This window comes from Ochotona princeps, chromosome 15, assembly GCF_030435755.1.
Source record: "Ochotona princeps isolate mOchPri1 chromosome 15, mOchPri1.hap1, whole genome shotgun sequence".
In the NCBI taxonomy this organism is placed as follows: domain Eukaryota; kingdom Metazoa; phylum Chordata; class Mammalia; order Lagomorpha; family Ochotonidae; genus Ochotona; species Ochotona princeps.
In genome coordinates, this window is record NC_080846.1 from 31,754,232 (window position 1) to 31,780,419 (window position 26,188).

General features: G+C 36.6%; 1 protein-coding gene across 3 annotated transcripts in view; it reads left to right on the plus strand.

Annotated features, from left to right (window-relative positions):
- The window catches only part of NAV3 (neuron navigator 3), a 727,630-nt gene that overhangs the window by 691,515 nt on the left and 9,927 nt on the right, over nt 1-26,188 (plus strand). For all 3 annotated transcript variants that reach the window (XM_058673421.1, XM_058673422.1, XM_058673423.1), the window contains 10 exons: nt 485-638; nt 1,778-1,952; nt 8,771-8,868; nt 11,440-11,535; nt 11,792-11,960; nt 13,112-13,347; nt 20,921-21,075; nt 22,066-22,137; nt 22,688-22,884; nt 23,792-23,910. In XM_058673421.1, coding sequence (XP_058529404.1) covers nt 485-638; nt 1,778-1,952; nt 8,771-8,868; nt 11,440-11,535; nt 11,792-11,960; nt 13,112-13,347; nt 20,921-21,075; nt 22,066-22,137; nt 22,688-22,884; nt 23,792-23,910 — 1,471 coding nt within the window. The remainder of the gene's footprint in view (nt 1-484; nt 639-1,777; nt 1,953-8,770; nt 8,869-11,439; nt 11,536-11,791; nt 11,961-13,111; nt 13,348-20,920; nt 21,076-22,065; nt 22,138-22,687; nt 22,885-23,791; nt 23,911-26,188) is intronic.

Genomic DNA, 26,188 nt, shown 5'->3' on the forward strand with positions numbered 1-26,188 from the left:
TCCCACATAATTTATATTGGATTTTCATGGTAACTGGAAATCATTGCTGAAGAAAATAAGGTTATCCTTTGTACAGTTTTGCAAAGGAAAAAAAAATTTGAGAATATAATCACTTTGCTTTTAAACAAAAATATTTCACAGGTTACAAAAAGAGGTTTAAGTCCCTTGAGAAATGATAGAATGTAATGACATAATGGCATGAGTCTTCTGCAACCATGAAACTTTGAAGATAACTTTATTAACAAGAGACTGCTTGGGAATCTGTGAAAATAGGATATATTTTTAAAGCATACCTATTTTCAGCTTCAAACTTGCAGATGCATTACTGTTTTAAAACTCCTTATGCTTTCTCTAGGTTTTACCAGCAGCAAACACTACCTGTACCTGCTGGATAATTTTGCAGTTCAGCCTTTATAAAAGGCATGCTCTTCCTAATTTTCTGCCTTCCACAAGACCACCAATTTCGGTTTGTTTCCTTCCTCAGGATCTGTGAATGCACAGAGGCTGAGGCAGAGATAATTCTGCAGCTGAAGAGCGAGCTCAGAGAAAAGGAATTAAAGCTGACGGATATCCGGCTGGAAGCTCTCAGCTCTGCTCATCATCTGGACCAGATCCGGGAAGCCATGAACCGGATGCAGGTTGGCACTGACGTACCTTTGAGAAAGAAAATAAACAGATAAAAACCTTGCATTTTCCCCTTTTCTGGGTTGTTACAGAGCAGCTACAGCATTTCAAACCCACTATGGAAATATACTCTGTTTACACAATTTTTCTGTTTATTCTCTAACACCCCATTGTGCCTGCCATATGTAGAATTGGAAATGAGTGTGCCAAGTCATCAGTTGGACCCAGACACTTGTCTACCCCCTCCAGATTCAGCTTGACAGCCAGGTCTTCAGGAAACCTTCTGCAATGCATGGGTCTTAATTTTCCCAGGGTTTGGCCCTTTCTTCCTGTTCCTTTTAAATCTGATTTTCAAATGCCTTCACTTATAATCCATTGGAAAACAAAAGTAATGGGGAAGCTAAGGAAATGTAACACAAGCTTTCTTCACGAAGGAAAAATGATTTAGAATGCCATCTGTAAAAGTTAAAGTTTTATATTTTTTGGAAGCATCTAAATTCAGGCTAAATTCAGCACCAGTCTGTGCTCAGACTAAGTTTTCATTTTGTTATTGTCAACCAGTAATCACTTGGTTCCACAGATGACTGAAATAAGAAAAGCTCCTTACTGAGTGGATTCATCTGCAATGTATATATTTATCCAAAGATTTTTACTATTTTTATGAGCTTATGCCCTCTTTTAAAAGAGGAAGAATTTTTTTCAGGGATTTACTGGGATTCTCAATTGATTTTAAGCCATCGGATTAATATTATTTTTTATTTTGCTCTTTTTCAGCTTTTTGTGAGTTCATAGTATTAACAGTGGCATTGTTTCTCTGAAACTTAACATTATTTTTAAAAGGAGAAGTTTTATGAGCCATTCAATTATATTATCCATAGTTCAGATATGGTAGAGTCCTGGAAAATTTGTCAAAAATATATATGCAAAAAATTATAAGAACTGACTAATGGTTGGTGTGGTCATATGAGTGAGAGATAAAGGAAAGATTAACATTACTTCTCTGGAAGGAAATGTTTCAAATATCTCTTTTTTATATATACAGCATATTCATGCTGTTGTATTTAAGAGATGAACTAACTCTGATAAAAGCCTTGGCACTATTTTCCCAGTGAAACTCACTAAATGCTTCCCATGTTTTCTCTTTACATAACAGAATGAAATTGAAATACTGAAGGCTGAAAATGATCGGCTGAAGGCAGAGACTGGTAATACAGCTAAGCATGCCCGGCCACCATCAGAATCGTCAAGCAGTACCTCCTCCTCATCTTCACGGCAGTCCTTGGGACTTTCTCTGAACAATTTGAACATCACCGAGTCTGTTACCTCAGGTAACTTAGTGTGCACGCCTGCCTAAATCACACCATGCTTAGGGCTCAACAGGGATGTGGGACAGCCTTAAATGTGGAGTGTAGTACCCTTTAAAAATAGATGTGACTGGTAGCAGACTTTTAGCACAGTACCCTGATGCCCAATTGATCCCCTGAAGTGCCTGGGTTTGATTTTCAACTCTGACACCTGGCTTCAGTTTCTAGCCTATACCAATCTCAGACAGTAGCAGTGATGGCTCAAGTCATAGAATTTCACCCTCAGTCCCCCTGGGACAAGTCTTGAATTGCATTCTCCAGTTCAGTCCCTGCCTAGACCTGGCTTTTAGGGAGTGAGCTAGCAAAGAATTCTGTCGGCAACTTTCTTTCTATTGCTTACTCTCTGCCTGCCTACCTCCTAAATAAATGAATAAATTTTTTTTAAAGTAGAAAAGCTATAACTAAGCTGTTATGGAGTTATAAAAATAAATGCATATAGGTTACTATTTAATAGGGAGATATTTATAGAATATACATATAATATGATATTTTTGAGAAATAAGGCTGTTGTTATCTTCTAAATTATTCTACTTGCAATTTTTTTCTTCTTTTTTTTTAATATTCATTTATTCATTAATTACATTGCATTACATGACACAATTTCATAGGTACTGGGATTCCCCCCCCTTCACCCCAAACCCTTCCCCCATCATGAATTCCTTCACCTTGATGCATAACCACAGCTCAAGTTCCGTTGAGATTCCCTAATTAAAAGTTTACACCATGCAGAGTCCAGCATCCCACTTGTCCAGTTCAAGTTCAACGGCCTCTTAGGGAGGCCCTCTCAGGTTTGTAGGCAGAGCCAGCAGAGCGTCACCTCGATCAATTAGAAGCTCCAACATATCATCAGCAACAGTCCAGGTATGATGAGGCTGGTGCCGAGTCCACTGATTGACATAGTCCATCTTAGGGTTTCCCCTTGTCCAGTTTTCCGCTGCAAGCATAAAGCTGAGGTGGTTGATTCATCTACTCCATTTTCCATCTTTTTTTGATTAATGCTTTGATTCCTCCATTTTGTTCACTTGCAATTTTTAATTAAAATTTGCCGGAGTCCAGCTCCAGCCAAGTTCGGAACTTGAGAAGGGTGTGTGGATGAGGCGCAAAGAGGAACGAAATGGACCACTATGATTCCAGGATCATAACGGACAATGCGAGAAAGCTGTCCCCTTCACTTTTACAGAAGCAGTCAAACTCTGGCTCAGACTTTTTATGTCATGGTCAAGTGGGTGTTTCCAGGGATAATTCTGCCGTTTGTTTCACCTTAAAGCAGGATGTTATCCATCCTGACCCTGTGGTTAGGAAGTTCTCAATAGATGGTGCATATCAATCAGTTAACACATTCCTATTATAATTCCTATTACAATCCTCATTCTACTTCCTCTTGAATCAGTTAAGGAAGGAAATGCATCACAGAAGGAGGGAGTTAAAGATCAAGAAAAGAGGGAAGACTAGATTCCCACTTTACCTGGGGACTTAACACTCTTGATTAGCATATGGTCAGTGTGGGCAGCCACAATAATAAAAGGCCCTTTTGCTAAAAACGGTATCAGCAACACATCAACTTCCAAGCTCACATTGGTAGTAAACACCAACTCCGCAGTGGCAGACAATGCCTAAATAGATTACAGAAATCTCAGCGGGGTTGTCCTATGTCCATGCAAAGGGAGGTGGAGCTGCATTCAGGTGGTTGTAGAGACATCCCCCGGGGCCCTGCGGTGCAGCGGGAAATTCCTTGCGGCCCTGTCTGCAATGGAACAATACTCGTCACACATTCGTGTCTTCCACACCCACCGCACGGAACCCAGCAAAAATTATTTGAAAGAGTAAATCTTGGGGGTGGTGTAATGACTCAGTTTGCTAATCATTCCCCTGCAAGCACTGATATCTCACGAGGACATTGGTTCATTTCCTGCTTGTGGCTTGGGAAAGCAGCCAGATGGTCCAAAGCCTTGGGACTCCACACTCACTTGGGAGACCCTGTGGGGGCTTCTGGCTGTGTTTCTAGATCAACTCAGCTCTTTCTGTTGTGACAATTTGGGGAAAGAACCAATGGATGGAAGATCTTTTGCTCTGTCTCTCCTTCTCTCTGTAAATCTGTCTTTCCAATAAAAATAAATATATGTTTTTCTAAAAGAAAGTGATTTGAAAGACACTGTTTCCATATTTTTAAAGATTTATTTATTTTTATTGGAAAGTCAGAAATATAGAGAGAGGAGAGACAGAGAGGAAGATCTTCCATCCAATGATTCACTTCCCAAGTGACTACAATGGCTAGTGCTCCGCCAATCCGAAGCCAGGAGCCAGGAACCTCCTCCAGGTCTCCCACGCGGGTGCAGGGTCCCAAGGCTTTGGGCCATCCTCGACTGCTTTCTCAGGCCACAGGTAGGGAGCTGGATGGGAAGTGGAGCAGCTGGGATTAGAACTAGCGCCCATATGGAATCCCGGCACGTTCAAGGAGAGGACTTTAGCCACTAGACCACCGCGCCTGGCCCTGTTTTCATATTTTTAAAAAAACGTACATCACTTGTGCCTAGGTAGTTTGAGAAATTTCTCCCTGATTATGGGATGAAGAAATAATGCATATTCTCAATGATAATTACTACAGTTTATCAATATAGTACTGACGTTCTTCAGGCGATTTTATAATGTTTTAAGTATGACCAGAACACTGAAAAGCGTGTTGCAATCCATTTCTAAATTTCACTGAGTAATCCTGCATGAAGCTGCCTCCGGAGAACATGCTACTGCATCGCCCAGTCTGCAGCTCTATTAAATTTTCCAGAAACAGAAAGAACACACTGCCTTCTGTTATTGTCTTCAACGATACTACTGATGGAACAAGAGTCCAGATTTGATTCAATTGCAAGTAAAATCGCACGACATAATGTCATCTTAACATCCGATGAACTGCTCAATTACAAAGTGTAACTGCTTCTATGGCCATAAATCATTTGATGGGTATAGGACCCAGTTTAGATGTTTATGTGGGGAGCAGTGGTAATTGCAAAGTATTACCACCAGATGACGCTGGGAAACCAAAATTATACATGTTCCTGGGTAACTGTTGATTCTATTGCAAAACTGAAGTTCTTCTCTGCTTGCCATATACATGTGAATATATTATAATATGTATAGTTATATATGATATATAATTCATAAAGTGATGAGGATGTGGGAGACGATGACACAGCATGGTGATGTTGTTTACATTTCTAATGAATCATACATACCACGTTAAAAAAATAAGAAGTTTTACAAATTCTGATTAGAGCTACTTTTTTATAATGTAAATATAATGATGGCACCAGAATTACATGACTTCATAGTATTTCTAAAAGGCAAAAAAGAAATGCCTGTAATTCAGGAAAACAATAGGTATAAAAATTTGGCACTGTAACTTACTTCCCACAAGATGAATTGCAGTGGATCTCACACTTTTTCTAGGAGTTCTTTCTTCTGCTGATCGTTTGATAAGTATGAACAGGAAAGATCCAGATTGACTTGTGCTGAAACCGTGCCACTGTCAATGAAAAGAGTTAAAGTAAGCACACAGAGAAAAGGAATAAAGGAATAACCGCAAAATTTACTATAAATATTATGTGCCTTAAAAGTGATCTCTAATAGTCTCGATAACTGTACAAAGTAGGTTCTGTTTCAACTCCATTTTGCAGAAGAACAATGTGAGACTTAAGAGAGTAACTACTTATTTCATGATCATGCACCTGGTCAGTGGGAGAGCTAATGATTAAACCCAGCTCTAGATGAATCACGTGTCTGGTTTTTAATCTTTATATTAATTTTGTCTGAAGAAGTCACATACACGAAAACTGGAGGCAGTCATGATCTCCTAGGTCGGTTAGTATTTACCCCCATTACTATCAGTACAAACTTAAACCCTGAGCAGAAGATCAGCTTGTCACAGTGATGATACCAGCAATCCATATCAGAGTTCCAGGGTTCAAGTCCCAGCTGTATTCCTGATTCCAACTTCCCGGGGTGCAACAGATGTTGCTTCATGGCCATGGACCCCTGCCATCCATAAAGACCAAGTGCTGCCATCCTGGCTTCAGGCATTGGGTTTCAAGTACCTTTAGCTGTTAAGAACGTTTGAGGAATGAACCAGCATGCGGAGGACACTTTGTCTCTCTCCCTGTGTCTCTCTGTTCTGTTTCCCTCTTTCTTTCTCTCTCTCTCCATCCATCCTCGCCTCTCTCCATTCTTCTCAAATAAATAAAATGTAAATCATTTCTTAAAAATCTGAGTGTATTTGTAAATTGATGTGTTAAAACACCTTTCTATGGATTCCCTGGCAGTGGCTGTGACACACTGAAGCATCTTTCCATACCACTGCCACTTCTGGCACTGCCATTGGTCTCTGCATTCCCCTGACCCAAAACATTTGCTCTTTGAACACACCCAGCTCTTTTTTTTTAAAGATTTTTTTTTTATTACAAAGTCAGATACACAGAGAGGAGAAGAGACAGAGAGGAAAATCTTCTGTCCGATGATTCACTCCCCAAGTGAGCCGCAACGGGCCGGTGCGCGCTGATCCGAAGCTGGGAACCTGGAACCTTTTCCGGGTCTCCCACGCGGGTGCAGGGTCCCAATGCATTGGGCCGTCCTCGACTGCTTTCCCAGGCCACAAGCAGGGAGCTGGATGGGATGTGGAGCTGCCGGGATTAGAACCGGCGCCCATATGAGATCCCGGGGTGTTCAAGGCGAGGACTTTAGCTGCTAGGCCACGCCACCCGGCCCAACACCCAGCTCTTAAATAATGGCTTTTTGCACCTGTTTGCTGAACCTCTTTCTCTGGCTCCTTTACCTAGCACTTTGCAAACTTCTGCTCTTATCTTAATAGCTTATTTCTTCTAGGAAGCCTTCGAGTGTTACTAATCTTGCCAGAATAATTTCTCTTCAGTTACTGTCTGCTTTATGTCTTTTTGTGTGTGTGTCTCAGCATGTTATACATTCTTAAATTACTTTCTTGAGAATGTGTCTTCCAAAAAGGACAGTTTATTTACCATCTTACCATGGTATTCATTCCAAATGATCAAAATAATTTTGGTATCTTTTATACATAGTAAGTTTGCACTGATAATTAAGAACAATAGTAAAAACCTAAGCAAGTACTATAGAGATAATTTGGACGTGGTCTACAAGAAGTTGAGAAGGAAGCATCCATTTGTAAGCCACTTTAAACTTCTGAGAAAAGGAGCAAGAGAACTTAGAGATGAAGTAACAGAGTTTTATTTTTACTGAGATAAGTGAAAAGGCGATAATGTTATACATTATGCAGGTGTTGTAGAAAATAATTAAATTCCAATGCAGAAGATTAGCTTTGATAATTCAGAATTTCTAGGGAAATTTTACCTGTTCCTCAAGCTCTAAAATTTGTTTTAATTTTAGTTTTAAATGTCTTGAAATGTATTTTTTTAAACTGCTTTCTTTGCGAAATTATGTGTTTTTCACTGTGAGAATTATAGAAGTATTCCATCTTTGGGAGCTATCTTACTATACTTCTGTTTCTGTGGTGTGACGTTGGAAGCCCTTGTCTTTATATTTACAGAGTGATTAATCCTCTTGCCACTAAACACATGTTTTCTTACTACATGAAATAGTTTCCTTTATATGAAAGATACTATATTCATATTAACTGACTGACAGGATCATTGTCAAAGGAAATCATTCGTTGAAAGTTTACCTTAGTAATGCTCCAGACTGAATATTAGTCTGCATTATATTTTGAAAATCTTTACTCAGATTTAGAGCCTAATATTTTAAAAGTGAGCTGGATTTATCTTGCTTTTGTAATGCTTCAATAGTTACTAGTAATGCTGTTTTGGTTCTTAAAGCTATTAGCATAGACAATACCAAAGATAAATCATGAATATATTTCTATTGGGAAGTATAAAACCATAATTGAAATTCAATAATACCTACTGATGAAAGATACAAATAAAGATACAACACAGATATATATGTACAAAATGTTTAAAGTTGATCTTAGATGACAACCAATCTCAGTATTTCTGCAGGAATTAATTAATTTTACTGGTATTGAGTTTGGATAATTTTGGTTGTGTAGAAAAATAATATTGCCTTATAGTTTTTCATAATTATATTGATGACTGAATGCTACTCAAGTATTACATAGAGCTATGTATTAGAAAAAGCTTTGTATAAAAAAAAAAAGGAGTCCCTTATATCCTCATCTGGAGTCAATGGTCAATGCTTGGAGTGGAAACAACTTGTTCCATTGAAACTCTGGTTCAAGCACAGTAAATAATCCCAAAAGAGGAGCTGTTGTTGTTATTTTCCATCTATTAAAGATGTAAAGCTCTAAGCATCTCTCAGTTCTCTTCATCCTCTTCCCTCCCCCCACCAAACACACAATGGTTAATTCTCTGCCTGCTAGCACTGGCATCCCGTATGGCTGCCAGTTTGTGCACCAACGGCTTCACTTCTGATACAGCCTCCTGCTTACGAACCAGGAAAGCAGCAGATAGCCCAGGTTCTTGGGATCCTGCTCCTGCCTGGGAGACCAGAAAACAGCTCCTGTCTCCTGACTTTGGATCAGCTCATCTTCGATGTTGTGGTCATTTGGGCAGTGAGCCAGCAGATGAAAGATCTTTCTTTGTGTCTCTCCTCTCTGTAAATTTGCCTTTCCAACAAAAATAAATAAATCTTAAAAATAAATAAAAACTGTAAGGGGGGGGTAACTGACAAAGTAGACACATATGAGCTAAGTTACTTAGTTGTATATTTCCTTTGAAACTTCATAGATATTTTGCTAGATGATGCTGGTGATGCGACGGGACACAAAGATGGACGCAGTGTGAAAATTATAGTCTCCATAAGCAAGGGCTATGGTCGAGCAAAGGTACATCTTATATTTCAATGTTTATGTAACTAAAGAATGAAAATTACTGTGTTTAAAATGTATTTTGTATTTGGATATCTGTTCCGGTGAATGTCCTATCGAAGATGTTTGCCCTAGCTTAAGTTTCACATGTTATGTAAATGTGCAAGTTAGGAACCTTAAAGAAATATCAGGAAGGGGTGCTCAGTGGTTCAAATGTCACTTAAATACCAATGTCCCATAGTTGAGTATCTGGGTTCAATGTCTGGCTCTGGCTCCTGTGCCTGCTGCCAATACAGACCGGCAGTGTTGGCTCAGATAACTGGACCCCAGCCACACACTTGAGAGACCTGGATTAAGTTCTCAGCACCCAGCTTCAGCCCAGTCCTATTGTAGCAACTAACCTTGTCTCTAAGATCAATAAAACTAAAACCTGTATTTTTTGTAATATAGAGAATATTGACAGGTGCCCTCAGCTCTGAAACTTCAAAATACTTGCTTTGGACTAAGTATATTAGGTAACATATTCTTTCAGTGTCACCTACAGAATATAGGTAATGATTATGATGCAAATTTGACTAGAAATGTCAGCATATTATTTGCACAAAGAGAAGACTGTATAATAAGTGAATATTCTGGACTTTGGAAAGACTTTCTACTGAACTTAGTAGAAGAAATTCTATGAGTACTACTTATACCATTTTTAAGTAATCCTACATAGATCAAGCAAAACGCTTCAACTTTCAGAATTAAATACTACCTTCAGATTAGATTTATTCAAGGTATTCAGATTCTTGCCGCTTGTTTAAAAGTGGTGGTGGGGAGGTTGGAGCAAGGAGAGGCCTGGAAAAGAAGAGGCCAATACCAAAACTACAAATTTTAAGTTTCCCAATTTTTTTTTCTCTCAAACACAAATCCTTTGGAATTTTGAAATAATCAAAGAAGTGGGTTTGAAGAGAAGTGGTTGCTTTTTTATGTTACAATAAAGGAATGTTGGAAGCAGTCCCATGGTGGTATATCTCTGAGTGAGTTTCACTTGGGGCCTGCTTCTCCCAGGCAGGTCTTTATGTGAGAGACTATAATAGTCTTAATGAAACCTAAATAAACTCTCATTTAGCAGAAGATGCTTATAAAACATTATAGATGTATCCACACTGATTAGGTTCTAGGCATGCTGGAAAACAAGGTTTCCTTTTCAGAATAATTCTGAACAATGCCTTTGAATATTTTTTTTCTAATAAAACTTTCAAGAGCTTATTTGTCCTGGTCTGTGTGGGTTACTACAAAATAATATGGAAGATCATAGTTTCAATAACAGAAATTTGTTTTCTGCTAATTCTGCAGTCTGGCAAGTCCAAGATCACGTGCTTGCCCATTTGATTTCTGGAGGAAACTCCTGCCTTGTATTACATATGGTCACCTTCACCATCTGTCCTGGCTAACCGTTAGCTGGAGTCTGTGGGCAGGGAGGAGCAGAGGCCACTAATCTCATCACACAGGTCCCGCACTTGTGATTTTGTCTAACCCAAATTACTTCCCAAAGGCCCCATACCCAAGTCTCTCCAATCTTTAATATTAGAAAAAAAAGTGGGAATGGGAGTGGTGGTGAAAGAAAAGAGAAATCAGAAACCGTTCAACTTTGGAATTCTCTCAGGTTTTTGGTTTTGTGTTTTTTGTCAGAAAGACTTCTGTCGCAGGTGTAGTTCAGTAACAGTCCCAACCTCTTAGCCTCCCAGGATTAAATATTATATATGAAAAAATTGAACTGAGGCCATCTAAGTGACTTAGCTCCGGTCACGTGTGGCAGATACAGTACACTGTAGAATCCACGTGCTCTTACGATTGACTCAGGGATGACTCAGTTGCCCTTTCAGAAGACAGACTTGAGTAGAACCAAGTTTGTAGCACATCAGTTAAATATTCTGAATATATATGTGTGTGTGTGTATACATTCTTCAAATTCACATTTTGCCTTTTAAAAAGATAGATTTATTCTATCATTTGTAGCAAAGCATTTTTTGATACAATGAGTCTTGTTAATTCATTGAATTTTGTAACAAAATCTATGCAAGCATCGTTCTGCTGTGGATTTAACTATTTTTTATGGCTGTGTTGATGTTTAGATTGAAATTAACAAATGAAGGATCTGAGTTTGGGACATATCATAGGTAAAATCAAAATAGATCAAGACAGAATCCCAGAATTCTTACACTACAGCTTCATCCTTCCCCTCATCATTTGCTTCATACCTTACTACTTTTCCTGAACAATATACTCATTACAATGAAACCTAACATTGTGCTGTACCTATCCTTTCCCTTTCCTTTCTGCTGAACATATTATGGATCTGTTTTCCTTGACACGCCACTTTAATCTCTTGCTTGCTTTTTGTTACTGTTGTTTTACTTTATCGTTTTGGTTGGTTGATTTGCTGCAGTGTTTTGTTTTTGCATAACCCACTGTAGAACCCACAGGCTTAGTGAGTATTGTAGTCTTCATCGCCAACTATGGTAATACATTTTACTATAAAATGTAGTCATAAAATGATATACATGTTAGTATTTTGTTTCACTTTGTATTTTTCTTATTTAGGATCAGAAGTCTCAGGCATATTTGATAGGTTCCATTGGAGTCAGTGGGAAAACCAAATGGGATGTTTTAGATGGTGTTATAAGACGTCTCTTTAAGGTAAGTTGGGTAAGGTTAGCTGATTTTTCACATGCATTTCTTTTTAGATATTTTCTGCAGTAATATAGACATACCAGCTTTTCTGTCTGTTCTCAAATGCAAAAAGCTTTTTCTCCTCATGCAGCTCAGTATAACTTAATTTTTATTTCCTGAATCTAACATTCTTGACAACCAATTTGATATCCCCATGGGTCTTGTGTTTGTTATAGATGAATTGAGACTCTGTCTTTGACTACTGTTCTGCATGCCATTTTAGGAATACGTGTTGCGCATTGACACATCCACTAGTCTTGGCTTGAGTTCTGACTGCATTGCTAGCTACTCTATCGGAGACTTAATTAGATCCCAAAGTCTAGAAGTGCCTGAACTGTTGCCTTGTGGGTATCTTGTTGGAGATAACAACATCATCACTGTGAACCTGAAAGGTAAAAATCAAAACAGAAAGGGCAGCAAGTTTGTAAATTTTTTCTTTTGCCATTTTTCCTCTCCTTCTCTCTTGTTTGTAATTTCCCTTCAAACTGTCTTATTCCTAAACTCTACTCAGCAGTTTGATAGACTTGATGTGAAGTGACTGTTGATTTTGAAAATACTAAGACCTAAAGAAGGTAATTTTTTCAGTTCTTGAATGTGAAACTCAGAATAAAATTGTGAAGCTTTACCCTCACATACTTAATGTGAATTGCAGAATTCCAAATTTGTAGATTTTTTCTATTATCATCTCTTACAATAGGAAGGTTAAAAAAAGGTATTGCTTATTCCAAAGTAGTACATTTGTTGATATGCATATTGGTTAAAATTATATGGACTCAATAAATAAACATTTACTGAAATGGAGAACAAAAGTTAAGAATCTGGGATTAGAAATTATTTCTTTACTTTGGATAATGTGATCAATTACAGGCTAATCAAAATGCACTTGTTTCCATAATTCCTTTTTTGTGTATGTTAATGATTCAGAATACATCTCTATATGCTATGTTCTAGTAGAGTAAATTGTCAATATTGCAGTTTATAATAGGATAGTTGAGATGATAAAAGTAGATACTTTGTTTCCTTTCTTAATTCCTGACCATACTTCACAATTTGTGTTCTTCAAAAGCAAAAGTGGTTTGAACAACCAGGATAGGTAATGAGACACAGATGGGAAAAGAATAAGAAAAAGGACAAGCACACACACAAGGGATTTACACATATATGACTGTATATGTATAGGAATACATCACATGGTTATTATCATACAACCCACCTTCAAGAGGAAAGAGGCTTTTCTGATGAAATTTAAAATGCAGCCATCGCTCTGAAAACCTAAGAGTGTGATACCGGCATTGAGGGAAATCTGGGGAAAAAGCAAAAAACAAAAAACAGCTGGCTTCGTTAGGAAGCCATTCTGTCATATTACTGCTAGATTTGCAGTCTTAAAATGGTGATGTTTGTGGGGTAGAAATATTCAGGAAGTTATTTTGCAAAGACTGCGTTACTGTGGCTAACGAAGCTCTGTGGTTGGTTGATACCATATTTTTATTTCTTCCATATGTAGAGTAATAAGGCATGCTGTTCCCTTTGTTCATCCCTTCAGGAGTAGAAGAAAACAGTTTGGACAGTTTCGTTTTCGATACTCTGATTCCGAAACCAATTACCCAAAGGTATTTTAACTTGTTGATGGAGCATCACCGAATTATACTCTCAGGACCCAGTGGTACTGGGAAGACCTATTTAGCAAACAAACTTGCTGAATATGTAATAGCAAAATCTGGAAGGAAAAAAACAGAGGATGCAATAGCCACTTTCAATGTAGACCACAAGTCAAGCAAGGTAAGTAACAGAATCTGAAAGATAATAGCCATGGTTTGCCTCAAGCTATCTTAATCAAATTTTAACTTATGTGAGGCTTCCACTGTGTATGCAGAGAAACAGCTGTGTCTTTGGCTGAAATGATGATGTGGTGGCTGAGTAAAATTCTTTTCATAAATTTAAATACAGCTGGTATTTTCAGTGACAATTACAGGTATTCCACAAGGTAAAGGGGTTTGCAAAACAAAACAAAAAGGGCTTGGCAGCGTGGCCTAGTGGCTAAGGTCCTCGCCTTGATCCCATATGGCTGCTGGTTCTCATCCTGGCAGCTCCACTTCCTCTCTATCTCTCCTCCTCTCAGTATATCTGACTTTGTAATAAAAATAAAATAAATCTTTAAAAAAAAAAACTATTGTATGATTTACATTAGGCATACGTTCAGGAGGTTAGAGTAGAAAGATGTCTGTACACAGTGCTACGGCAACAACAACAACAACAAAAAACAGAAAGGAAATATATCTCTACCTGGAGAAACCAAAGATTTATTAAAAAAAAAAAAAAACTTAGGTCTTGGGCCCGGCGGCGTGGCCTAGCGGCTAAAGTCTTTGCCTTGACCGTCCCTGGGATCCCATATGGGCACCGGTTCTAATCCCGGCAGCTCCACTTCCCATCCAGCTCTGCCTGTGGCCTGGGAAAGCAGTCGAGGACGGCCCAATGCATTGGGACACTGCACCCCGGAAGAGGTTCCAGGTTCCCGGCTTGGGATCGGCGCGCACCGGCCCGTAGCGGCTCTTCCAGGTCTCCTATGTGGATGCAGGGTCCCAAGGCTTTGGGCTGTCCTTGACTGCTTTCCCAGGCCACAAGCAGGGAACTGGATGGGAAGTGAGGCTACATTTTTAAGGTCTTAACACTAACCAGGTACAGGATTTTGAGAGAAATACTCAATTTTCTTGTGTCTTTGTTTTCTCATCTAGAAAAAGAGGTGACTTTTAGGATTGTGGCTTCGACTCCATGAAGGAGAAAGAAGTGGTGATGGGATGAAAAGGACTGTCTAAGTAGCCAGCACAGAATGAGGACTGCTTGTAATTATTAATCATGGCCATTGTCTCTCTGAATATTTCTTGCACACACATGCACACACATCCATCCATGTTCAAAAAGATTTATATGTATTCTTCAAAGGAAACAATTATATATGTAAAGCATAAAGGATCTCTTAAAATGTAAATACAATTTGCATATGAATTCTAAGTATTTTCTCGGAATTCAGTACTGTAATTAATTGCAGTGAACTGTGAGTGAGTCACTCCTTATCATCCCAAATAAAGAGAAATAATAAAGAATCTGTGGTAAAACCCGTGACTTCCTTAAGCAGAAATAGGAAGAGCTCCCTGATTAGTGTCAGCCCACAGAGAATGGCTCCCCTCAACTGTGGCTGGTCTTGTCTTTTGCAAAAGCCTTTTGATGTACGTTCTTCCTTTTCAGCAAAGAAAATGACGAAAGGATGAGTTGTCTGTTGTCTTTTGTGTTTGGTGTTCCCTCAATGTTGCTATAAGAGAACTCTTACACGGAGCTTCTTTTTGAGAAAGTGGGAAGAAAATGGGTTTATTAGAAGGGCCAAAAGAATTGTTATGAAGTTGGAGATGATTTAAGTTGAGTTTCAAACTAGACATATTATCCTTGAGCTTCTTAGGGGATAACAAAGTATATTTTTTCATAAATCATAAAATATTTCCCCTAAAATCTTTTTTACATGTGTTCCTTTTAATTTAGTTTAAGAAAGTATGCTGGCTGCTTCAAGATGTTCATGAAAATGTTACCTGAAAGTCTGTTTCAATGTGTTTAACAAATATTTCCAATTTTCCTTGTCCCGTTTTTTCAGAAAAACAGTGTCAGTTCAGTTTTTGTTATTGTACAATATTGAAAAAAAATTAATATCATAGCCAAGACTATTAGAACTAAAACTACAAGAAAACAGTACTAGGAATAATTTTCTATGGATAAATCCCATGAGAATCATCACCAGGAAGGTACAAAATACAACCTGAAAACATGATTGATTCTTCATGGTTATGTGAGTGAGCTGTCAGTCATGCTGGTGTATCATTATTGGAGAGTGTGGCAGCCTTGGCTAGTTCTTGCCGTGTTCACAGAGAATTCATATGGTGCCCATGAGAAATGGAGGCACAGGTCAATGAAGATGGTCTGAAAGAAATGGGGGTGACAGGCAGATACTGTGTTAGGGATTGCTGCTAATAAGACAGAATTACTGAGGTAAAATGCTAACAAGACATGAAATCATAAATCATATCCCAGTACAATAAAAAACAAAACAGAGTTGTTTGATTGCTGCTGTAGTTTATGTTGTGCCTTAGATACCCCTGAGAAGATAATGGCAAACAGCACTTAAAGATTCAAAAGGAAAATCAAACAATAAACTACCAAATGAAAGAAAACTCTCTTCCTGTTTTCAGTACCTTTGCATTTGACATTCTGTTCCTCTTCCTACACTTCAAGCCCTCCCTCAAGTTGCCAGCTGGAATATTTTGATTGAGAGCAGTGCACATGAAAAATTACACTGTGTGACATTTGATATAGCAGGCCCAGAAGGCTGGAGATGGGTTTAGTAAAGAATATGTGGCCAACTGAAGCCACTTGTATTGTTACGTGGCAAGAGATCAGAAAATAGAACTTGACAGACTCATTTTTAGGGTGTCTGAAATCAAAATCAGAAAAGCACCGATCAAGGCTTCTTATAACTGTGGTGATTTGTCTGTGTTTTCAAAGTGTAGACATGGGATTTTCCCATTGTCAACGTCTGTATGGTAGATAAGTTTGCTTTCCTCTACCTAACTAAATATTATGAAACTCTGAATGGATTAACAGCACATCAATCTAATATTTCCTTCTATCAAGCTGCAATAAAGATGCTGAGCTGATTTCAAGGGGGATATGAGAAATTTATATAGAAAATTGCTTGTGTATCACTGTTTCAACAAGTGAGTCACCTACAGCATTTTTTTTAAAGATTCTGAAAGAATCTAACTCCTCCTTTCAAAATGTAAAACCCGATTAGAATCTAATGATCCTATTTGTTCAATAGTAATCACCTAATTACTTCTTTATTATCATATTCAATGCCTTTCTCATATACTATCGTCTCTCTCCCTTCCTCTCTTCCACTCTTCCTCTCCTAATCTGTAGCAGGAGTAGTGTGTAATTGTTGTTCAACATTTGCTAGAAATCCTCCTGCCTTTTATGATTATCTTTCTGACTTCCTGGCAAGCTCCTTCTGTCTGTTCAGCTGACTGCTCTTCCTTCCTCTACCAGTAACTGAACACATTCCACAAGCCTCTGTTCTCACTTGTGCTCTGCTGTGGATGACTCCCATGGCTTCATCTTGGGTTGGCTGGTGTGGCTGACTCCATTTGAACATAAGGATATCTACTCACATACTTTGTTAGCTTTCACTTGGCTCATAAATAAAAATCTATTCATCTACTAACTATGCATGTTTTAATTTGACATTTTCTGCTCTGGGAAAAAAATATTTTGAGTTTATCCTCTTCCATTGCTCACTGCCACAGTCCCCCTCCTACCGCAAGAGCACTTTATACTTCTCTTGCTAATACTTGATTCACAGGTTCTCTTACATGTCTGTTCTCACTTTTCCTGGCTTCATTCTCTGACCTCATGGAACATAGAATAGTTTTTCAAAGCTAAAATCTTGTCACATGGAATTCTTCCAGTGTTTTCATGGTTTTGTGGGTTTTTTTTTGTGTGTGTACATAAAATACATCACTTTGTTCCTTGTTTATTCATGTAGAATGTGTTGCTCTCAACAATTTCAATATTTTTTGGACTTCATTCTCCTTTTACTTCCTAATATATTTACCAGTCTGACAATTTGTGTGTTGAATTGTTCGCCCACATTCCCAGAACATCAAGTATTTCTTTATTGCCAACAGGAAAACTAATCCAGTAATCCTGGGAGTCACATAAGTTTGTACATTTTCCTTTCCCATCTATTTACCCCTCTTGCTTTCACGAAGCATGTACTACTATTTCTTTCTCAAATGGGTATCATTTTGCTCATGTTTCTGCTTGCGTGTATTCTTTTTCCTGTATTTAGAAACATCTTGCCCCATTTTTAAACATCAAAATATTAGCTCATCTTAAAAAGAAGTTTCGAAGCAAATGATATTGGCACCAGAAAGCATTTTTTTTTTCCAGAAGCTACAAGCGAACTTTACATTCTGTAAGTTAAAATACATTTTTTCAAACTCTGCATTATATATCTTCACCTTCTCTTCTATCCAAGTTTCTTGCATCCTGTTTTCTTTTACTGATTAACCGATATATTTTTTCAAATCTCTGATACCTTTGATGAATGAATTGGTCTTGCTACTAAAAAAAATTAAGAATGTCAGCATTTCATAGTTATGTACGTAGTGAAATCCAACTTCCTCTCCATGAATTCAGTCTTCATTGTTTTTTCTTTGTACACATCATTACCACATATCATATTCTCTTGCTAAATAAAGTAGTTGCTTCCTATAACAAACTCATACACTCACACTGAGCACCTTTCCCTTTAATGTTTTGACTGCACTAGTTTTATTCCACTCTCACCTGTTCTCTGAACCTTCAGGCCAGGTTAGAGCACCTCTTGTTAAGTCTCCATATAGCATTTTGTGCATTTCATTTACCACCTTATATTTTAATTCACTTGTCGACTTCTAGTCAAATCAACCCTAAATTCTTAGAATACACATTTTTCCCAATCTCTAAATTCATGGTTCTAGAAGAACTGGCATAAAGCAGATGCTTGATACAAGTGGCAGAAAAATGAATAGCTACACACTTGTCCATTAGAATTCTTTAAGATGAATCTCAAGTGCTATCTCCCAATGAAGTTCATCAGGATCGCCAAGTTGGAATTAATTCCTCTTTCCTCTAGATGACAGCTCCATTTCAGCCTCTCTCGTTGAATGTGTCACACTGTATTTTTCCAGTTCATTATTTATGTATATTCCTCCTGCCATCCCCAAGCTGCACTGTTGAGTTCATCATATAAAATTTGAAAATTTTTATTTTACTTTGTTTTTACAATATGGTTTTTTTTTTGCATTTACCAAGTGGGTCAAAACTCTTATCTTAACTTCTCATGTCTTGTAATACACTCATGATATTATATTGAAATTTTTTATCATGTTTGAATTTTAGTCCCTAATGTGAGAGTTCTTATACCTTATAAGGGAGGACAGAAGAATTAGGCTTTTTAACCTCTATACCACCCCAAGCTCAGAAAAGTACTTGGTGTGGTTCATAATAAATGTTAAACTTTCTTGAACTCCTTAATAGCCAGAGTAAGTTTTGTTGTTGTTTTTATATCCCAGGACGTTGTCTAAGTAGAAGAACATAATATATGTATATATGAATGAATGACATATCATAACTAGATTAGTGATACAAGTTTCATTTTGTCCTTTAAGATAAATTAAATTCTTGATTCTACTCTCTGATTTTAAACACGATCTCTGATTTAGGAAATATTTGTTCTGTTTGGCTAGTTCAGTATAAAGCAAACATCTTGATTCTTTTGTAAATTTTTATGTTGACTTAAAGAAATTTTACTGATTGCCTCAAAACTCTTATTCTGCTTTATCATTTTGTTACTTTAGTCCTGTAAGTATTATTATAGATAGAGGTTTTCTCTAGGGTGAACAGTTCGCAATATTTACCTGGCTGCCAGAAACCAGGATTATGGAATTGTTTTTTAATCCTGAGCAAGATTTTCAAATTGAACATGTCATTGTGAATATGCAAACATTATGGAAATGCTGTGACCGATTAGGGTAAGTCTAAGAAACCTAATTATGTTCCTGGCCTTCCCATCTGTTAAAGTACTCAATCAGCAAATAAGCTATTAGTAATAATACCTATAAATGAACCAAGAAGCTCAAGGAATACTAAATTCTAAATTTAATTTATTTTGTTTATTTTTAAGGATTTATTTATTTTTGTTGGAAAGGCAGGTATACTGAGAGAGGCAGACACAGAGAGAAAGACTGTCCATCTACTGATTCAGTCTCCAAGGGGCTGGGCCAACCAGAGCTAAGCCAATCCAAAGCCAGGAGCCAGGAGCTACTTCAGGTCTCCCATGTGGGTCCAACGCTCCAAGGCTTTGGGCCATTCTCAACTGCTTTCCCAGGTCATGAGCAGAGAGCTGGATGGGACGTGGAAGAGCTGGAAAACAAACTATGCCCATATGGGATACCTGGCACATGCAAGGCAAGGAATTAGCCACAAGGCTATTGCGCCAGACCCTTCTAAATAACATTTAAATGATCCAGTAAAATATGGAAAATTTTGTTTCTGGTTAAAATTCAAAGTAGTTGGGGAGTGGGCATTGTGTTACAGCAGGTTGAGTCAAGTCACCACTTAGGATGTGAGCGTCTCAGAATGCTGGTTCAAGTATTCCTGCAGACTTCATCTTCATACTACTGTATCCCAGGAGACAGTGAATAATGACCCAACTCCTCGAATCTCTGTTGCCCTCTTAGACCTCCAGGGTGGGATTCCTGGTTCCCGATTCCTGGCTTCAGCTTTGGGGAGTGAACAAACAAATGAAAGATTTTTTCTTCTCTCTTTATTCTGTCTCTCACATGCTCACTCTGATTCTCTTGCTCTTGTTCTTGCCTTCATTCTGCCTTTCAAGCAAATGAAAACACATAAAAACAGACATTTTATATATCACAGTTGTTGAATACAGATTATAAGTATATAATTAACTCCATTTTGATCAGAATTCTGTGAGTTGAGCTTTCACAGGTCCTCACCCCCTAAATAAATTAGAGTGAAACCTTAAAGACATGGGTAGCAGCTGAAGGTACCATTTTGTATTTGATCTATATTTTTATATGTTTTTCCAAAACCTACTTTTATTATGGAAATATAGAAAATTTGAATGAAATCTTAATGTTTATGGCCTACTGTAAGTTCATATCCAGAACTCATTTTGGCTTTTCTTTTGGGAAGAAAACTGAGAATATGCCTTCATTATTTACAGATTATGTTTTGCTATAAGTCTTATAACATGGCTCTTATATGCTTATATTCTCAATTATTCATGTCCTAAGAAAATGATTCTACCATCATTGTATGTTTTCTGTTGTGTAGAGTAAGATTTTATGTCAATACAATGGTTTACATTTTTAAATTAATTTTACCATTTTTTGCCTTTTAAAATAAGTCAAATAATAAAGCCGGAAGAAGAATTCAATATGTTGTTACATAGGTTGGGATAGGCATTTTTATAAATGTCTTCACTGCAATATGTCTTCACTGTATATAATCTTACGATCTTTGTCATGAGTTGCATGCTATGTCATATTATATGATACATCCCTGCTTTCAAAAAATAGTGGGTATGTGTACATGTAATACTTATTTTTCAAGCAAATGTGGAAAAATGATTTATATCATTTAGTGAAAGAAACGAGGTGAAATAAGGTCATGCTATTCCCAAAATATTGTTTGCCTTTGTTATGTATTTATCATTGATATATTTACACTTTTTATGGTTTTAAAGGAACTGCAACAATATCTAGCTAACCTGGCTGAACAATGCAGTGCTGAGAATAATGGCGTCGAGCTCCCAGTTGTAATAATTCTTGATAATCTTCATCATGTGGGCTCTTTGAGTGATATCTTCAATGGTTTCCTCAACTGTAAATACAGCAAATGGTATGAAAAACTAGTGATCAAATTTGAATTCTTGTGACTTTTTACACTTTAACATTGGTAATAATGTAACCAATTTGAAAAATCCTCATTAATATTAGACAATATACCCAAAGAACTCATATATATTTCATATAATATTCTTTTATTCATTCAATGATTATGTCTCAAATACTTTTATGAAAATATTACTTCTTTTATGACATTTACTTCTGCAGTCATGCCAGAAGTCTTGAAGACCAATAGCAATGATTTAATAGTTTGAATCAGGGAAATTAAGAACTAGAAGGAGCTTATAGATGTCTTGTTTTACTGTTAGCTTATAGGAAATTCTCCTTTTCTTTAAAGATAGGTGAATTAAATTATAGTTTCCTAAAATGAACTTTATCTTAACTGTTCATAGTGAAAGGAACGCCTAAAGTGGCATATTAAAAATGTGAAAAATCATAAAGACTAATTTTGTAATGATCTCTAAAGAAACTACACTTGAGAGTATCAACATAAATGATGTTCATCTCATTGTCTCTATTCTAGTGAATTTCTACTAATGCTAAAAAATTCACAAATAGGATTTCAGCATCAAATAAAGGCTAAAAAAGATACAGATTATCTCTAAAGAACCTTTAAAATAACTGAAATATTAAGTAGGAAAGAATATTTAATTAGATTAAAAGCATGAGAATTAGGATTTAAAGTGGGAGAAGACCACATCATAAGTGTTCTTAACTTCTTTATTTTGAAGATGAGTAAATGTGGGCTCCGAGACACAAAAATGCCAGGCCTGAATACCAGAGCTAAATTTAGAGCCTCAAATACTAATTTCTGATCAAATAATCTTTTTTCATTATTCAGATTAACATTATAGAAGTACCTCTTAGAGTTTACTGTTGAAATGGTTTCATTTATATTTATCATAAATATTTCCTAAAATATTTTTTAGTGGTTTACTAATTTCTACCTGTAGTTCTTATAAATTTTTCTTTATTTTTTCAGTCCATATATTATTGGGACAATGAATCAGGGAGTTTCTTCATCACCAAATCTAGAGCTGCATCATAATTTCAGGTAAAAAAAAAAAAGTTAAAAGTCTCTTTTTGTGTGTGTTGTTTCTTTGTGTTTGCTTTAGAGGTTATTTTTTCATTTGTACCTTGACACATTTTGCCAGTGGTGACCTGCGCTGTGAAAATAATTCTCACCTCTTCTGACACTCTTTCTTAAGCAGACATTTTGTGATTCTCAACCTGTAATCAGAAGGGTTTCTTAAAAAAAAGAAAAGATGTGTTTTTGCTTCTTACCATGTCCCCCGCTAAAGTAGAGCACTTTTCGTCTGAGTGTCAGTGTGAAGAGAGTTTCTATTTCGGAGGTTGTGATTCTCCTACAGAAAAGTGCTCAGCATGCAGACACCCACTTACTTCTGACGCATGGAAGCCTCTCTTCAGCTTAAAAAGTAGAGCTAGCCACATTTTAGCTCTGATGCTCAGACCCTGGCCACCTATTTGACCATTGAGCCATAGTCATCAGTTGAAATGGGGCTTTATTACTCTATATGGGAAAGGAGATCACTATGAACTTAAAATTTGACATTCTGATTTGATTTATTTTTTTCTTTTTTTAGGTGGGTATTATGTGCAAACCACACAGAGCCAGTGAAAGGCTTTTTAGGAAGGTATCTTCGAAGGAAACTGATAGAGCTAGAAATTGAAAGGAACATACGCAATAATGATCTAGTCAAAATCATAGATTGGATTCCTAAGACATGGCATCATCTCAACAGTTTTTTGGAAACACACAGCTCTTCTGATGTTACTATTGGTGAGTTCCCAAATTTCCATGTGCCATTTTCAGGAACTAAGAGTACTTGGAAAATATGACCAGATTGGATGGGAGAAAATAACAAACAAACTTAATATTTTTCAAGTTTCCAAAAATTTAAGTTGACTTATTTTATTCTTCCCTTCTGAAAACTTTCCTTCTTTCAAGCTTATTTCTCCAATTATATTTATTTTGTATTCTAGTTATGGGTTACTAATATATTATTGAACTTGTAAGTTCAATATAGATAATAATTGAATAATAAGATAACCATGTAAAATAAATATTATCTAAGGTAATTTTTATGCTAAAAAATTTCTGTTAGTAATTCCTATCAAATATAGATGTGAGAAAAAATTTTAGTTAATATTATTTTTGTGTAGTAGATGGTTTATGTGTTTTGTATTTTTGTGAAGATAAAAGTATTTGAGTTATTTTTACTAGTTGTCATAAAAATGTTTGTCATTGTCTTCCTCTTTAAGATGCATGCATAGAAGCCCCTTTCTAATTGTGGTAGACTGTAAGAATGAATTCTGCCTGGAGTCAAAATATCTGCTAAGTCTGAAACCCACTAGTATTAATATATTTCATACTCACTGGTTCATTTCAGCACAGTGTTATCATTGGTGAAATTAGTTGACTGGTTTATCACATTTATGATAACTCCTAATTTTATATACAGTTTTTAAAATTCATATTTTATTGTAAAAAGATAGGAGAATTGTAAAAAGGGAGAGGCTGGGTTTTCAGTAAAGTTACAGTTACAATAATCCAGCTGGCTAACATGATAGTTTCTTAATAAATATGCAGGAAATAAATGAAATATCCTAATGTGATAATTAAATGTATATTTGGACTATTAACTAGAATGCTTCTCAAACGTGGCCTGTTATTTGTTTCTTCTCAGGTCCTCGCCTCTTCCTTCCTTGCCCTATGGATGTGGAAGGCTCTCGCGTGTGGTTCATGGACCTCTGGAACTACTCTTTGGTACCTTATATTTTGGAAGCAGTAAGAGAAGGTCTTCAGGTACAGCACCCAGTTTTCATTACTGTTTACAAGACAGTCATTCTTTTAAAAGCGAAAAGTGTTCATTTCTCTGGGTATTTCTTGCAAAAGAACTCTATAGATAGAATGATAAAAATTTAAATAATAACTGTATATAATGCCTTTGCCTGTTCTAAGAACAAACATTCAACAAAAGGAAAAGGCAGTAACCCCACAGCAGTACATTTAACAACACATGTGTTGCTATGGTTATTTACTGTCTGTTGTAACTAAATAGCTTGTTAATCACAGTTGTACATTTTAAGACTTGGTCACATTCACATGTGTCTTGGCGATTTATGCCAGTAGCACATAATTTTTCAAAAAATAGCTTTTACTCATAGAGTCTCTGCTTTTACTATGCTTCATTATGCTTTAAATATAATTTATAAAACTCTTTACTATTTCTGAGGCAGTAGTCTAAGTTCTTGGGTGTTAGTTATTGTTGACATTTTGTTTTACCAGCATTTCTGTTGCTTCTCTCATTGACCTTCCATCATGAGGCCCTGCAACCAATCCTTCTGTTAATTGTTAACCAAAAAAGAAAAACCCTGTTTCCTTCACAAAACAGTATTCCTTTTCCATTGGTCTTGAATTGCCTTAAATTGGACCTAAAGGTTTATGAGCCTGCAGATTTATAAAATTGTAAGGTTTGTGTTACATAAGTACCCAACTTATTGAGGAAGAATCTAGTCTTGTTTTCAATAATTCAAAGTGTAGGCAATTTTTATATAGTCATCTCTATTTCTGGTTTTTCACACTGCTACTAGAATTAAGACTTATGTTTTTCACATTCGTTCATCTGGAATATTTTGTCAAGCCTAAATTTGCTATCCATAAAATTGATTATCTATTTTTTCTTTCATTCCCTTTTATTATCAACCTCTCTTCATCTAGTTAAATGACATAACTATCATAATAATGTTAGTGATCATCACAAACATTGTGAAGATGCTCTGAACCTGTTAAGTTAAGGTTTAAAGAATGCTGTCAGTGAGTTCCACTACAGACTAAAAAAATACAAATTTATGTTAAAAGTTTAGATAAAAATTATACCAATGATTTTTCACTTTTCTGCTATAATACAGAATTTCAAGTTTCTAGTAAAAACTGTTACACTCTCTAGGATAAAATCGAGTATCTCAGTTTTGGTTATTTGTACCCAAAATATACATTTTATAAGCATTCATGTATAATAGTTCAGAAATTCTAATTTAAAACTAATATTTAAGTATCTACATGCAGATTTCAGTTTTATAAAAATTCAGATGTTTCTAATTTTTTTCTTCTAAGTTAGAGAGAAAGAGCTCCCATTCAGACTCCTCATGTGCCCACAGTGGCTGGGGTGGCTGGGCCAGACTGCTACTGAGAGCAGGGAACCCATTTAAGGTAGGCAGGTGGGTAGACAGGAGAATTCAACTACCTGAGCCACTACTGCTGCCTGCCAGGGTGCACGCTAACAGAAAAGTAAAATTCAGAGCAGAGCTAAAATTAAACCCAGGTAGTCCATGTGGGTATCCTAAACTTGGGTCTTACGCACGAAGCCAAATACCTATGCCAAGTCTTTATGTATGAAATTCTCCTTATTTTATATTCCTCAATGACAGATAAACAAAAAGGAGAAAGCTTTTTTAAAAACTTCAAAGCAATAATACATGAAATATCTTAGCTTCCTTATATTCATTTTTAAAAGATGTATACATTAATATTTATATTTGTATCAGTATGACTTGTAAAATTCTATTCTGAGAATTATGATTCTGTAAGACTTAGATTTAGGAAAAATTGTAATGACTGAAATAATAACCAATCTCAAACTGAAAGTGAAGGAGACTTCAAAATTATGTTTAGAGAGAGATGGAAATATCTCAAATTTCCTGTTATAGATGTTTAGTTACAGGTTATTATGAGAGATGAATCAACCACAATAAGAAGGTGGGTGGATCAGTTAGGATGGGGATAAAAGGAAAAGTTCTGTACTGAGTGTCCTTGGATACTGTCAAAAGCAGTGTTAGGCCCTAACATTTCCATCAGTAGAAAGTGTTCCCGGTCTGCTCTTCACATGCATTCTGGAGGAGCAAGCAGTACATGATTTAGTGATGTCATGGGTAACTCCTTGGAGCTATGGAAATGAAGGGCCTTGAATAGGAAGAAGAGATTGGGAAGCAGAGTTGGGTAGCGCTGAAATGACATACTTAATTGAAAAAAAAATTAAGAAGTATTTTTAAAGAAGGCTGGAAATGCTAGCAGTGTCTCTAAT